We start from the raw sequence: 14,704 nt of genomic DNA, 5'->3' as shown, positions 1-14,704 counted from the left end.
AGAAGCTTCTGTCAGGTTTTTTTTGTTTTTGCTTTTGTCGGTTTTTGATTGAGCAAAGGGATGACTGACCTTGGAAACGGAGCAGATTTCTTGATTGGGCCAAACAAAACCCATCCCAGAAAAGAGCTAGGCTTTTCAAACGAAGGTAGTGAACCCTGTAGTGAGACCTCACATATGATTCCCTTCGATTCTTCCTCGTATCACAAGTGTTCATGAGCATTGCTCAATAGTGGGGGCCTCCATTTCTTCCTGAGGCTTTAATCTGTTTATCTGTTTGTTGCAGATGGTGATGAATTGGAAATTAAGAACAGGGGAGACTGTGACGAACTCCATCCAGTGGAGAATCCGTATGAAGTTTTGGATTCTGGAGAGAGCCTGAGTGAGAGCTCCCATTCTGCTTCCCATCAAATAAATCCCACTGGGAAGACACTCTATCAGTGCTTGGAATGTGGAAGCAGCTTCACTCGGAAGGAAAGTCTCACTTCCCATCAAAGAATTCATACAGGGGAGAAACCCTATCAGTGCTTGGAATGTGGAAAGAGCTTCAGTCGGAACTCCCATCTTACTTCCCATCAAAGAACTCACAGCGGGGAGAAACCATATCAATGCCAAGAGTGTGGAAATAGCTTCACTCGGAAGGAAAGTCTCACTTCCCATCTTAGAATTCATACAGGGGAGAAACCATATCAGTGCTTGGAATGTGGAAAGAGCTTCAGCCGGAAGGAAAATGTCACTTCCCATCAAAGAATTCATACAGGGATGAAACCATATCAATGCCTGGAATGTGGGAAGAGCTTCAGTCGGAAGAAAAGTTTCATTTCCCATCAAATAAGTCATACATGGGAGAAACCATATCAGTGCTTTGACTGTGGAAACAGCTTTAATACAAGCACAAACTTTCATAATCATGAAAGCAGTCACCTTGGGGAGAAAACATTTCAATGCCAAGAATGTGGAAAGTGCTTTACCTGGAAGAAAAGTCTCATTTCCCATCAAAGAATTCATACAGGGGAGAAACCCTATCAGTGCTTGGAATGTGGAAAGAGCTTCAGTCAGAGTGCCCATCTCACTTCCCATCAAAGATCTCACAGTGGGGAAAAACCCTATCAGTGCTTAGAATGTGGAAAGTACTTTAGCCGGAAGGAAAGTCTCACTTCCCATCAAAGAATTCATACAGGAGAGAAACCCTATCAGTGCTTAGAATGTGGAAAGAGCTTCAGTCGGAAAGAAAGTCTCACTGCCCATCAAATAATTCATACATCGGAGGAACCATATCAGTGCTTGGAATGTGGGAAGAGCTTTAATATAAGCACAAACTTCTGTCAACATCAGAGAATTCATAGTGGGGAGAAACCATATCAATGGCTGTGTACAAATTTGATTTTAGAAGACTTTAATTAGTATGAGAGTAAAGATTGCATTAGTGTATTTGTCGTTTGTCAACCCAGCAAAGAAGTGGACTTTGTCTTATAAAACACCCTGTGCCCAATATTTCTTATTCTGTGTACCCAGATCTGTGAGGTGCAAGTCATTGGCAAAGGTTTTGAATGTCCTCTCTGGGGAGAAGGTAAAGAACAATTTGGCAACACTGATGAGGCAGCCCAAAATGCTGAATTTTTTTTTGAAAAGTTGACAAGCAATTCATAGTTTACAAATTTGTGGTGCTCCTGAGCACTACTTCCATTCTCAGCATGTCCGGGATGGCAGTGGTGTCAGCTTGAAGCTCTTCCTGGTATCTCCTGACCAGGCACAGGACAGCTCCCAGGAGAGCCAGAAGTTTCAGGCTTCCCTCTGTGAGAAGGGTAAGTCAAGGATTCCCTTCCTGCTGTCCTCCTCCGATTATTCAAAGTACATTCTGAGAGGATGCAAGGAGCAAATAATTGTTATCCACGAGGAAGAATAAGTTACGTGTTTATTGCACTCAAAGGTGGTTGGGAGCAACAGCAAGCAAAGTTTATTTGCTTTAGCCAACCCCAGTCCTCACCTGCACACATCCGACACATGGAAAAAGGCTTAGAGTGAACCAAGATTCTGAACAACACAACTCATCCCAGTGGCAGGTGTCTGACACTTTTTCCCATGTCATGTGGACATATCAACAGATCTTGATGAATTGGAATGTTTCTATCTGTGTCTCACATATATTCCTTGAGCAGCTGTCACTGTTCTACTTCTCCCCAATGTTAACTGAGACTCAGTCACAATGGACAAGGTATTTTTGAAACCATGCTGGGCGACTGTGTCTCGAGTCAAGGCCTTGTGGTGACCCTCTCCACATAAGTCTGGTGCCCCACAGATTATTGGTTCTCATGCTCTTGCTCTTCTTCACAAGAATGGGAAATGATTCTGTCCAATGTATAACTTTGTCCATGTGTATTCTATCTTCCAACCTATCACCTGCAGTCCTTCCCCATAGCTGTTCTTGAATGTGACTACTGTAACATTAAAATACTGTTCCATGCCACCCCAGTCTCCATAGCAGTGTGAGATTCCAGTGGTCTAGGCACTTGCCCAGATTCTTGTTTCCTTTGGAAATGAGGCACCTCAGAGACTGTGGTTTATTTCATAGACTCATAGAGTTGTAGAGTTGGAAGGGACCCCCTAGAGTAATCTAGTCCAACCCCCTGCAATGCAGGAATCTCAGCTAAAGCATCCGTTTACATTTAACCACTTCCAGTGTCTTTCTTTATTAAGACTTTGACTAGGTTTCCTGTTCATTAAATGTCTCCCAATACCCTTCTCCATCTGTCTGCAAAACAATTCAAGATTAATCCCAATTGCCCTGTCTAGCCGATTCTCTTTCCAGGCATACGGTGCCCACCATAGAGCCCATAACAATTTATTCTTTTCAGTGTTCTGGAACGGACATTCACTACATGCAGTCCCTAAAAGCAGCTAGTTCTGTACTGTAAAAGGCAGGTAGAGACCTTTTCAGTTTAGCTGGGCTATAAACCAAAAAGTAAATGGAATAATCAAAATGAAATTATTGTTTTCTCCAACATACACACACACACCGCTGACCAGAAAACCCGAACCAGTTGTAGTGTGGGTTGTATTTACACTGGTGAAAGGAAATCTCTCCCTTTCTGGGAAAGGCTCTGGCTGGGGAGAAACCTTCCTTACAACTGGCCTTGACCGGCTGTGAACTTGCAGTGTACTAGGTTATGAAGTCCTCAAGCCCATCCTTGCCAAGGATCCTTCGAAGACCATGAAATCCCCGAAGACTCCTGGCAAACCCTGCTCTCAGAGCGAGTTGGCCTTCTTGTCAGGATAGGATCACTTCTTCCCTGAAATTCCTCTCTGCCTCTTGACCTTCACTGTTCCCTTTTGGGCTCCTGCTTAAAATATTCTTTTCAGGCAAGCATTTCTGGACGCATAAATGTTGATGTGTTTTAGTCTTGTACTGTTAATGTTTTTACTGTTTTTGATTTTTATTTAGCTGTTTAATTTAAATGATTTGTTTTTAACTGTTTGTAATAGATAATTTTAACATTTCCAGTAAACCGCTGAGATGTTTTTATTACCATCAAGTAGCATATCCATTTTATTAAATAAAAATAAATTAATCCCACCCACCATGTTCTTACTATCATGGCTTTCTGCAAAGAAACGGGGCTTGTGAAATATATTCTCATGTTGGGCCAGCAACCCCCCCCCCAACTCTCCATTACATTGTGGGTGCTGCCTAGACGCAGAGGTGCTTTCTATTTGTTTGTTTTTTTAAAAAAATGGAGGTGGGGGCAAACTTCAGAATCTTCATGGGGATATTTTCACTGATCAGGCAACAGAAAGTAACTTTCTTTTTCCCACCCACCGCTGCTTTGATCAGCTTCAACCCAGCAGCACCCCCAACTTTTTGAATCATGTTGTAGCATCATGCTCCAAGGACTCCACTGGGATGGGGTTGCTGCAGCCTGGATCGCATCGGGTGAGGCCGCTTATGTAGGGGTGCAAATATCGAGAGTGTGGGGGTCAGGTGGGATTGCTATGAGGAATTATGAAATATGGAGCAAGCCATTGCGTCCGCGATGAAAGCATGGCGTTGACTGGGTTTGATTCATTGACAATAATTTCTGATCGAATCCCACAGGCCTCTGCACCTCTGCCATCTGCTTTCTCTACCCTGACAGGCACGTATAAGCGTATAAACACAGGCCAGTTGCTTCACCAGGCATCCTCAGTACATAAAGATAGTAAGTTACTTTGATGTAGTTTTTAAATCTTTAGATAGATCTTAAGGGCCAGGAAGAGAGTTCACAAGGAGATGGTATATACTGCCATCCTTCCTCTCCTGTTTACGACCTCTGGGGTTTTGCTGAATGTATTCCTCTAGTCCTGTTTTATTTACTCTCAGATATGTATGCATGCTCAAGTAGGAAATACCGGTAGTTTTAACTTTTACTTTGTCCCCACGTGGGGTTTTTTGAAATGCTCAAAGGAAATCTGATTGGTTCTTACGAACACTGTGTAAAAAGTTCTTTTGTGAATAAAACGACCTGGGCTGAGGGGTGGAGAGGGATTATTATTGGCACTTCCTCCCAGAGTCTTGCTGGTCAAGCCTCGGGTGTATTTTTATTAATCAGAGTCCAATCCTTCCTTGCTTTGGGAACACTACACACTTCTGAAGGTGAGTTATGCGGATTCCTCCCCCAGCCCTACCCTGGCATGCTGGAAGCCACAGGAGGAGAGAGGGCTCTTGGGTTCGAATCCTGCTTGCTGGTTTCCTGAAATGGACGTGCTTGGCCACTGTGAGAACGGTGCTGGCCTGATCCAGCAAACTCGTCTCATGTTCTGATGCAGCTGGACAGATTAGAGAATAGAGGGAAAGATGGAGCAAAGGTTTTGCTTTGTGCTAGGAAGTGTCATAAGTTCGTATGTCTCCGCCATACCCCCCACCACCCAAAGACACCTCAGAGACTGTTTTTAAAGAACAGATTAACTTTTATTTGAAGGATGTTTCATTAGTGTAAACGGAGAAAGCAAAGCTGAGATATCCAGGGCTTCCTTTGAAGGTACTTCTGGCACAAGCAGTAGCAGGATAGCATTTCTGCAAGGGCAGTTATATCAAGGGCTAAGTTGATGGACTATTCGTTGCATTCTTATTTATTTAAAGAAGTTTATATCTCTTTTTTTCAGCATGGCTATTGATAAGAAAATGATCAAAAAGAATAACACGAGTGAAAACAGCAGAATATAGCAGTAAAAGCCTGTCTCAGGATAGATCAAATATGGCAGGTTAAATACACAGCTAGGGCACAATACGTCTTTGGGATTATGCACATTTTGACCTGCAATTTCTAGGCACAGGCCCACGCTTTCCTGGTTCATGTCCAAGCACTCCCCCCGCCCCCCACAGCTTCCCCCGGGGAAACCTGATTTTCACTATTGAATTGGAGCAAACAGCAATTCAGGCTTTCCGTGGGCGTCTGTTTGTTTCGATTCAGCAGCAAAGAGCGGGTTTTCATGGGGAAAGTAGTGGAGCAAAACAAAGAAAAAGAGTTTAGACACGGACCTGAAGAGCCCAGGCCTGTGACTAGAAGTGAAGAGCAAAGGTGAGCGTCATCTTGCAGATGAGTAGCAGAGAATGGGCTGGAGCAGTCTTTCTGAGGGTTGCAATCTTGCCTCTGATTCTGGCGGAACGCAGAGGGGAGCCTCCCCAGTTCGTAAGCCCTTTAAGGTTATAACCTTCCGGGGCTATAACCTTCACTTATAATTAGACTTGGAAATGAATGTGGAGCCAATGCAGCAGTTGCAGCAAAGGGGTCGCATATATCCCAGCTAAGTAGCTCCAGTCAACAGTTAGGCTGGGATGTTCTGGATCAGCTGAAGTTTCAAAGGGGAAAAAATATCAAAAAATTGAAGGCACATATAGAGAACAACTTCCAACCACCATCCTATGCTGGGGTGTGTACAAAGGACCCTCCTGCAGTATATGAGGCCCTGTTCACATTCCTTGTGTGATGTTCTCCCCTCCCCCTGCAGAATAGAACACCACACAAGCCTATAACCCAGTCACCATTGCCAATTGGGACTGATGGGAATGGAAGTGTCAAAAGGAATACCTTCTAAGAGCTTTGTTCCAGGAAAATGTAAGACGGAGGGAGGTGAGATGCTAGGTAGTCAAAAGTAAGGGTGTAGTTTGGGAGTAACTCCCCTTATTATTTTATTTTATTTTATTTTTATTTTGGTTAATAGGGTGCTTGGGCATGATGGAAAGCACATCACCAGGGTGTTCCCCAGCCAACCATCATCTCAATTTGCTCACAGACCCAGATTTTCACCTCTACATATAAATCAGCATATGGAACTTGTATACAAGTTGTGTCAGTAGCCAAGCGCAAAGCATTTTAAGTACCTACCTAAAAGCCCCTGGTCATCTGCCAGGTGACAGACCTCAAAGCCAGGTGAGGAAATAGTGCAAATTTAGCTAAAGCAGCAAACATTACTGCTGCGGTTTTCCTGGGGGAGAAGCAGCCCGACAAGAAGCAGCGTGAATAATCTGGCAGCACCCCCCCCCCACACACATATCCCAACTCTGGTCTAATTAACAGCCCTATAACTTGAAATCACTACTGATAGCCAAAAGCAATCAGAGGGTGTGTGCGCCAATTTAGAAAATACTCCCTTATTTTAAACACTTGATAACAGCTGCCAGATGCCCGGGTACAGATGGGCATCAGAAGCAAATAAACTTCCTAAATCTGGCCCGCAGGGAGGAGAACTTTTCTTGTTCACTTGGGTCGTACAGATCTTGATCCACTAGCAGAGGGCACTCATTGTTTACAACAGATTCCCTCACTTCCTTCAGCAATTGGATTCTCTCCTGGTATCCAGGCTTCAGATCCTGCTCTTCTGAAATGATGAGCAGGTCAATGTATTCTTGAGTGGAGAGCGGGTTGGGCTTCAACCCAATTTGATGCAAGCGCTGGAGGCTTTGAGATGATTTCTGGATGAGGTCTTCTAAGGCTTGCTTAACCTCTTTGTGTTCCTGGTTGAGATTTCCAAGCACCTTCTCTGGGGTCATCGCCTCTCCAGAGGCGTCTTCATACTTTTGCTTCAACTCACCATAGGACTTAATCTCTTTTGTTACTTTATATTCAAACAGGTATTTCTGATTGAAGTGCATGTTCCACGCGCAGTGGCCAGGACAGACATTGCATTTTCCCGTATTTGCATTGATAGCTACACAACGGCGCTTGCCCTCATCTCTCCGGATCGGGCAAGGATAATGGCAGGTGTAGTGACAGTTCATGCAATTGGTTGTGAATCTTCCAGAGGTAGAGATGTCTTCCTTCCCTGGCACAGATTTTTCTACTTCAAACTCAAAGTTTATGTTGACTGCTATATCAAAAATGTGTTCCTCCAGAGCTTGTCTCGTCTTCCTCAACTCTTCCAGCTTTCCAAGGGCAGCTCTGATTTGGGGCTGCAAGCCTTCCGTGATGGCTTCTAGCTCCTTCCGTTCCCTGAGCACTTCCTTCGACAGAGTTAAACTTTCACTGTCAAGTAAGCTTAACGTGTCAAAAAATGTCTTCATGCTTGCAGTGCTCATTTTCCAGAACTTGTTGTTAGGACTTAGGTTCCCTTCATTCTCTTCAGAATTGTTGGCAAAGAGAGCTGAATTGTTGAATTTGAAGTGAACTGGGCTACCACTGGAATCTTTAATGCATGGCACATCCTCCTTCTTCATGGCTTCCAAAACAGGAAGAGAATGTCCATCTGCAAAGGTGATCAGGATCTGGATGTTGTTCCTTATATCTGTCCCAAAAATGGAGAGCACAGAGTCAAAGACGTATTTCTGGGCACGAGTTAAGGCAGCACTGGAGGCCTGAAGTACAATACAGATGACATCGACATGATCCGTTCCTCCCGGGGTGGAGAAAAACTCCCGGATCTGCTTTGTTATCCGTTTGTACTGCTTCCTACCTCCCATGTCTCCAAATCCTGGAGTGTCAATGAAAGTGAGAGAATAAGGGACTTCAAAACCTTTTTGGTGGTGCACTACGTAGGCGGTCACTTCTGAGGACTGACTTCCAGCCTGAATGAGTTTGAATCGGAAATCATCTTCCCATTGCACACCCAGGATATGATTGATCATGGCATTGACGAGAGTGGTTTTCCCTGACCCTGTTGCCCCCATCATCACGATTACTTTGTTGGGGACCTGCATGTTCTCTTTTCCTAGCTGATACGTTTGGACGGGGGCCGATCGATCTGAGGTGGCCTCCAGGGGAAGTACATACACGGATGGTTGCCCATCTTCCACCAGGGTGCTTTCCTGGAGGTATTTTCGAGCTAGTATATTTGCCCCTTCTTCTTCTTCTTCCATTGCTGTGGAAATCTCAGTCTCTTCACTGGGCTCACTCTCAGCCCCATCAAAACATACAGCTGAGACTCTGAGTCTGTAGGTTCTGTGAGGCTTCAGCCCATCCAGCTGGCAGGACTCTGTTCTTGCCCCTGTTCTTTTTTCATTCCAGTTGTCCTTATCGCCCACCAGCCCCCTGTACTCCACTTTGTACTCCTTTATATCAGCTCCAATGACCTTTGGCCTCTCCCAGACAAGACTGATTTTGGAAGACTCTGCGATTATCACTCTCAGTTCCCCAGGAGGGCTGGTAGGAAGTGTCTGTACAGATCTACTCAAATCACTAGTCTCACTAAGTCCTGGTTTGCTCCTAGCAGTGTATCGAAACTGGTATTCTGTGTTTGCGCTCAACCCTCTCACTTGGAATGTCTCCTGACTGTCCTCAGTATTCACAATCTTCCAATTTTCTTCTCCTGCAATCTTGTACTCTACTTGATAGCTGGAGATTGAAACCCTCCCATACTCAGCTGGTTGAAATGTCAGCTGCACACTGTCATATCCAATTCGGCCAACCAGAGGAGGGAGAGGTTTTGAGGGCAGCTCAAAGTTGCTGTTGACCATCTCCCCATCTTCATAGAGATAAATGGTAGCTCCTGGGTTGTCCTGATCTGGGACAGAAGCCACAAGAAACCGGGTCTTCCTATTGGATTCATTGACTTGGGCAAAATCAACAATGGATTTGGCAGCTTTCCGAGCTTTTCTCTGTATGTCTTTTTGCTCAAACCAAGCATGCCAGTCCTCAGGTGCATTCTGGACTCCTGTAGGATCTGCTGATCGTTTCTGTAGAAAGTGTTGTAAGCTGGTTAAAAATGGTTCCTTATCATGCAAAGAGGTGAATGTAAATGAGACAACAAATTCATTCTGGTGGTTAAGCACTACCTCTTCCAGTTTATTCTGGGAGGAGATGGTTTCTATCCCACTCAGGATATCAAGGTAAGACTTGACCATATTTATCTCTCATTCCTTGGTGTCCAAAAATTCACTGAGTCTTTGTCCATTGAAGGGTGATTGATTTATGGATGTTAAGATGTCTACCAGAACTCTTTCCTCTTTCCCCCCTCCCCGGATCAAAGGCAAGATTCCTGCCAGATCTTGCTGGAAAGTCTGCCTGTGTTGCTTGCAGAAATCCTGGAATCTCTTGATTTTCAACTTTATTTCTGGGAAGGTGCTAGCAATGGGATTAGCAGCCAGATCATTGCATCTCATATCAATTTCACTCAGTTGCTCCATGATGGTTTGGGCATCATAGATGAGTGCTAAGCTGATCTCACGCACCATCTTAGCTGCTTTGGAATCTAGCTTGGTCAGTGGGTACAGCCAAACTCTGACAGGCACAGCCTTGTCCCCATTGGTACCCAGCATTTTGGGCAGAGCAGTGTAGACTTTCATGGCATCTTGAAAAGTCACTGGATTGCTCTCCAGAGAAAAATCTCCATAGAACTTGCAGTTGAACTGACTTGCATGGTTTCTTTCCTGGTCGTTCATGTGGAGGGCTGCCTCGCCTTCAATAGTGACCATCTTCTGTATCATAACTTTGAGGCTTCCTTGTATGTCTTGCACAGACTCGGAAGAAGAGACATTTCGGTCAAACACAAAGAAAGCCTGGGCTCCATACAAGATGGCAGTGACAACATGGGTGGCTGTGCCATGGTCGAAAACTGCTGGATAAGAGACATTTTGGATTCCCAAATGGCTCATGGTCAGCTGTGAATACTTGGTGGTAGCTTTGTACTGCAGAGTGACTCTGGCCTGCTGCTTGGACTGCTTGGTGTCTTGAAGGTACTTGGCTGACCCTTCCACTTTAACCATTCCACCCAAAAAGCTGGCCTTGAGAGATGCAGAGACATTGAGGGCAGAGGCCTTATCATCGATGGAGTCGGAAGCAATGATCTCAGATTCCGTCTTGGGCTGGGGTTTGATATCCAAGTCCTTCTGAAGGGAGTCTTGGTCCCAAAGGGTGATTCCTGGAATCAAACAGAGAAACAACCACACAAGGTTTTAGTGATGTTCAGATAAATATCGATCCCCTCTATCCAAAACGCTTAAGCCTGCATAGGGAAATAGTTGTGTTAAAAGTGGCCCCATAGAGCCATCGTTGCCCAGGATGGGGCACACATTTCTTTTCTCCCATTATCATCCCTGCTTGAGCAGTTTTGTGCAGCTTTGTAAAGGTTTCCAAAATGACTCCTAAGCTGTTTGACCAGAGATGATTCAGGGTCTCGCCCACACTTTCCCTTGACCTTTATTTTGATTGTATCGTGTGCCAGTTAATTCCACCAGGGTCCGAGAGCTTTTCTCGTTGCTCCATTGCTGTGATTGCCAAAACCCGATCTTAGCCACTGAATCAGATCTTATTAGATGCATGGATTAGATGCAAAGAGAGATTGTGCTGAACTGAGCTTCAGTTAGTGGCTGAGATCGGCTTTTGCAAGTCACACCTGCCAAAGAACAAGGAAAGCTCTCGGACCCAGAGATCTGTACACAAAATATGGGTCAAGCGAAAGTATGGATGAGCCCTGATTTGCCACCTTCATCGCTGGATTTGTTTCTCTTCATAGCTGAGCATAGGGAACCTCTCTCCTGTTCCCCGTTCTGATCTTCTATTTCAACCAAGAATACCTTTTTGATAAGCACCACTGCTGTCTGAGAACTTTAAAATCAGAGGTTTACCGAAGCCTGAGCAGAAAATTTTCCCAAGCCCTTGAAAATATCTAAAGCCCTTTTAGTGATGGTTCTCTTCTGTTTAGGAAGTGAGCAATATATGATGAAAAAAACTATACAAACCACACATGGAGGACAGCGAGGAGGTGCTTTCTGATTATGATGATGATGATGATGATGATAAATAAATAAATAAATAAATAAATTATACCCCCGCCCATCTGGCTGGGTTTCCCCAGCCACTCTGGGTGGCTCCCAACAGAATATTAAAAACACGATAAAACATCAAACATCAAAAACTTCCCTAAATAGGGCTGCCTTCAGATGTCTTCTCCTTGACCTGATGGGAGGGTGTTCCACAGGACGGGTGTTACTATGGAGAAGGCCCTCTGCCTGGTTCCCTGTAAGGTTTTGTTCACACCTGAGCAAAAGGTGACCACCCTGTGAAGTTTTTGCAGGTGAAAGATGATTCCTGAGGTTTGCATCCACAGGTGTAGCGGGACCCAGGAAGCTAGAACCCTATGCTGCTCTTAGCCCCTTAGAAACCTAATGGAGGAGCAGGTTGTTCCGGGATCCTTAATGCTGCTCAGCTTGCACAGAGCACATTCGAAGCACATGGCTTACCTCAAAGAATCCTGGGAACTGGTGAGGCCACCAATTGATGGGAGGACTTTGCAGGGAAAGGCACCTCAGATGGAGGCCTGTACCAGCAGCAGGCCCAACCTCTTGCGCCCCTCGAGCGAGGCAAAGGCTGAGGCCCACTGAGGTGCCCCCTCTGCCACCAGAGGCAAGTTTAGGGGAGCATGGACAGTTAGAATGGGGCACAAGAGAGGGGCCACCAAATTCTGGTGTTGCACAGGGTCCCGCTGGAATTTGAGACCCCAAGGCCTGCCATTGCTACCACCTGCCTGCCTGTTGAGTTGGGTGCCCAAACAAGGGTAGGAAAGGCAGCGTCAACAGCAAACCAAACACAGCTAACCCACATGGAAGCAAGTGGACCCCAGGATCTCAAGGCCGACTCTTCCCAAATGAGCCAACCCAGACCCTGAGATCATCACCCAAGACCCTTCTTTGTGTGTCCTCTACGCAAGAGGTCCAGAGGGTGGCAGCACGAGAACGGGGCCTTTTCTGCAGTAGCCCCATTTGCGGGATTCTCTCCCCAGGGATGCTCGCCTGGCACCACCATTACATATCTTTAGGTTCCAGGCAGAATCTTTATAACCAGGTCTTTGGCCTCAAACTATCTGAGGCCTTTTAAAAGGGGGTGTTTTAACTGTATCTTTCCCTATTGTTTTTCATGTATCTTTGTGGGGTTTGGGCAGGGCTGTCTTAAGCTTTATCTGGTGCCGTGGTGCAAAGCTCCCTCCTCCCCTCCTTCCCCCTGTTTCCCAGAGTTTTTTAGGGAGGACAGCACTGTTGGTGGGGCTGGAGGAGGCGGGCAGCGGCTGGGTGGGGAAGAAGCGGAGGCTGGCCGCAGCAGCTGGCCGCTTTGTGCCGCGGTGGCCATGGCAGACGGAGGCTCCGGGCATGGCGCTGCTTCGGTGCGGCATGGTGAGGGCGGCGAGCTGATGCCGGGATGCGCCGCGTCCAGCCTCCGCCTCTTCCCTGGCACCCTCCAGAACTTGGCACCCCGTGCCACTAGCCTCTATGGGCAAGACACCCCTGGGTTTGGGCTTCTTTTGGTTGGTTGTTAGTTGCTTGGAGTTGCCTTGGGCTACATAAAGTGACTAACAAATTTAATAAACGGTCATCATCATAAGTGATGCATCTTGCCACTAACACTGGTTTGTTGGAATAATCTGTATCCCCTCCAACATTTTTCCAATGAAAATAGGGACATACTACCATACCCTCCCATATCGCTCTCATGAAAATAGAGGTTTTTGACCTTTCTGAGCCCACGACTGCCTTGACCATCTACATGTTTAGCTGGTGATATATCACGATGTTGGAAACCAGACATCGCTCAGCCCAAACTAGGCATGGTTAAGAGCTCCATTCATTTCATTGAGTCTAACTGTAGATGCAGTTGTTATATTTCATTTATTCCTAAAATCACTGTTCACCATAAATCGGTCACAAAGCTGTTGACAGAACTATCAACAAAACCATTCCATCGATCCTATAACATGATATATAACACAATAAAAACCACACATTAAAGGACTGTAAAAGTTGAGATTTTGCCAAAAACTCTTTTGGATCATAGTTCAATTTTAATGGAGTTAAGAGGGACAGATAATTCATTGTTGAACGAAGGACTGTTGGAAAATCAGAAAATTATTGAGAAAGCACAAAAGACCCTAAAAGATTATTTTGAATTAAATCTGAAAAGAGAAACGGAGATGGACATAGTATGCCCTGTTCCAAAATGGACAAATAATTGAGCAAGTGAGACATATATACAGTGTATCTTGGTCTTTAGATGCCTTGGTTCCCAAATGCTGAAACCCCAGAAGTGTTCCAGTTTGCGAACGTTTCTCAGAACCCGAATGTCTGATGCAGCTGTCGGCTGTTGTTTCCGGGGCACCTGCACCAACCAGAAGCTGCTTCTTGGTTTCCAAACATTTCAGAAGTCAAACGGCGCTTTTGTTTTTGCTATTTATTTTGCGTTTTTGTTTTTAATAAAAGTCCCCCATCCAAACAATGACTATCATCGGTGCAGGTAAGAAAAAAATATTTTTATTATTATTATCATCTACAATACTGTCTTATTTATTTTATAATACAGCACATTGATTATTGCTTTCATTTTATGGACCAATGGTCTTGTTGGATAGTAAAATTCATGCTAAATTGCTGTTTTAGGGGTTGTTTTTAAAAGTCTGGAACAGATTAATCTGTTCTGCATTACTTTCAATGGGAAAGCGTGCCTTGGTTTTGGAACGGGCTTTCGGAATGGATTAAGTTTGAGATCCAAGGCACCACTGTACAATACATTTAAATCAAGCCCCCTAGTCCTGGGAACTTCATTTTGTTATGGGTGCTGAAATTGTAGCTCTGTGAGGTTAGAAGACAGCTCCCAGGATCCTTTTTGGAGGGTGGGGGCGCTTTATGTACCTAAAGTCTCTCCGTATTTCATATGCCACATGAAATACCATTTTCTGCCCCAGATGTCCCACCCAAAGTGATCTCCCCACCTCTCTGCCAGCTTTACCTGGGATCAGGGAGTCTTTGCGGCAGTCGTACAGCATTCCCAGCTGGAACGGGCGGCCCAGGGCCGGGATGTCAATCGTGTTGTCTGTTCCCGCCATGGCTCAGGTCAAGCTGCTCTCCTGCTTTCACTTCCCTGCAAGAAACAGGAGCTGTGAAGGAGCCAGGGCAGACTTCGAAGCACGAGGAGGACTAGCGAGGCTGGAACAAAAAAAGAGGGGGGAATGTTACATCGTGAAATAAGATGCTTATTTCAGCAGGTGGTGCTGTGGGTTAAACCACAGAGCCTAGGGCTTGCCTATCAGAAGGTCGGCGGTTTGAATCCCTGCGATGGGGTGAGCTCCCATTGCTCGATCCCAGCTCCTGCCAACCTAGCAGTTCAAAAACATGTCAAAGTGCAAGTAGATAAATAGGTACCGCTCCGGTGGGAAGGTAAACCGCATTTCCGTGCGCTACTCTGGTTCTCCAGAAGCGGCTTAGTCATGCTGGCCACATGACCCGGAAAGTGTACGCCGGCTCCCTCAGCCA

At 45.5% G+C, this 14,704-nt stretch overlaps 2 protein-coding genes across 5 annotated transcripts in view; one reads left to right on the top strand and one right to left on the bottom strand.

The window, feature by feature from the left end:
- LOC309514918 (uncharacterized protein) overlaps positions 1 to 3,571 on the top strand; it is a 38,899-nt gene extending 35,328 nt beyond the window's left edge. For all 4 annotated transcript variants that reach the window (XM_082192411.1, XM_082192409.1, XM_082192410.1 and 1 more), the window contains one exon: positions 284 to 3,571. In XM_082192411.1, the coding sequence (XP_082048537.1) occupies positions 284 to 1,401 (1,118 nt within the window). In that variant the 3' untranslated portion in view covers positions 1,402 to 3,571. The remainder of the gene's footprint in view (positions 1 to 283) is intronic.
- A 1,349-nt stretch (positions 3,572 to 4,920) lies between these two features.
- On the bottom strand, positions 4,921 to 14,328 carry LOC309514823 (uncharacterized protein). The gene is given in 3 exon segments (XM_082192180.1): positions 4,921 to 9,319; positions 9,323 to 10,326; positions 14,181 to 14,328. Coding segments are annotated over 3 exon segments (3,744 nt in total). The 5' UTR covers positions 14,278 to 14,328; the 3' UTR covers positions 4,921 to 6,676.
- Between the last annotated feature and the right edge of the window lie 376 nt (positions 14,329 to 14,704).

Source organism: Podarcis vaucheri (assembly GCF_965113315.1).
Source record: "Podarcis vaucheri genome assembly, chromosome: 12".
Lineage (NCBI taxonomy): Eukaryota > Metazoa > Chordata > Lepidosauria > Squamata > Lacertidae > Podarcis > Podarcis vaucheri.
This window is presented reverse-complemented; position numbering and strand designations above follow the sequence as displayed.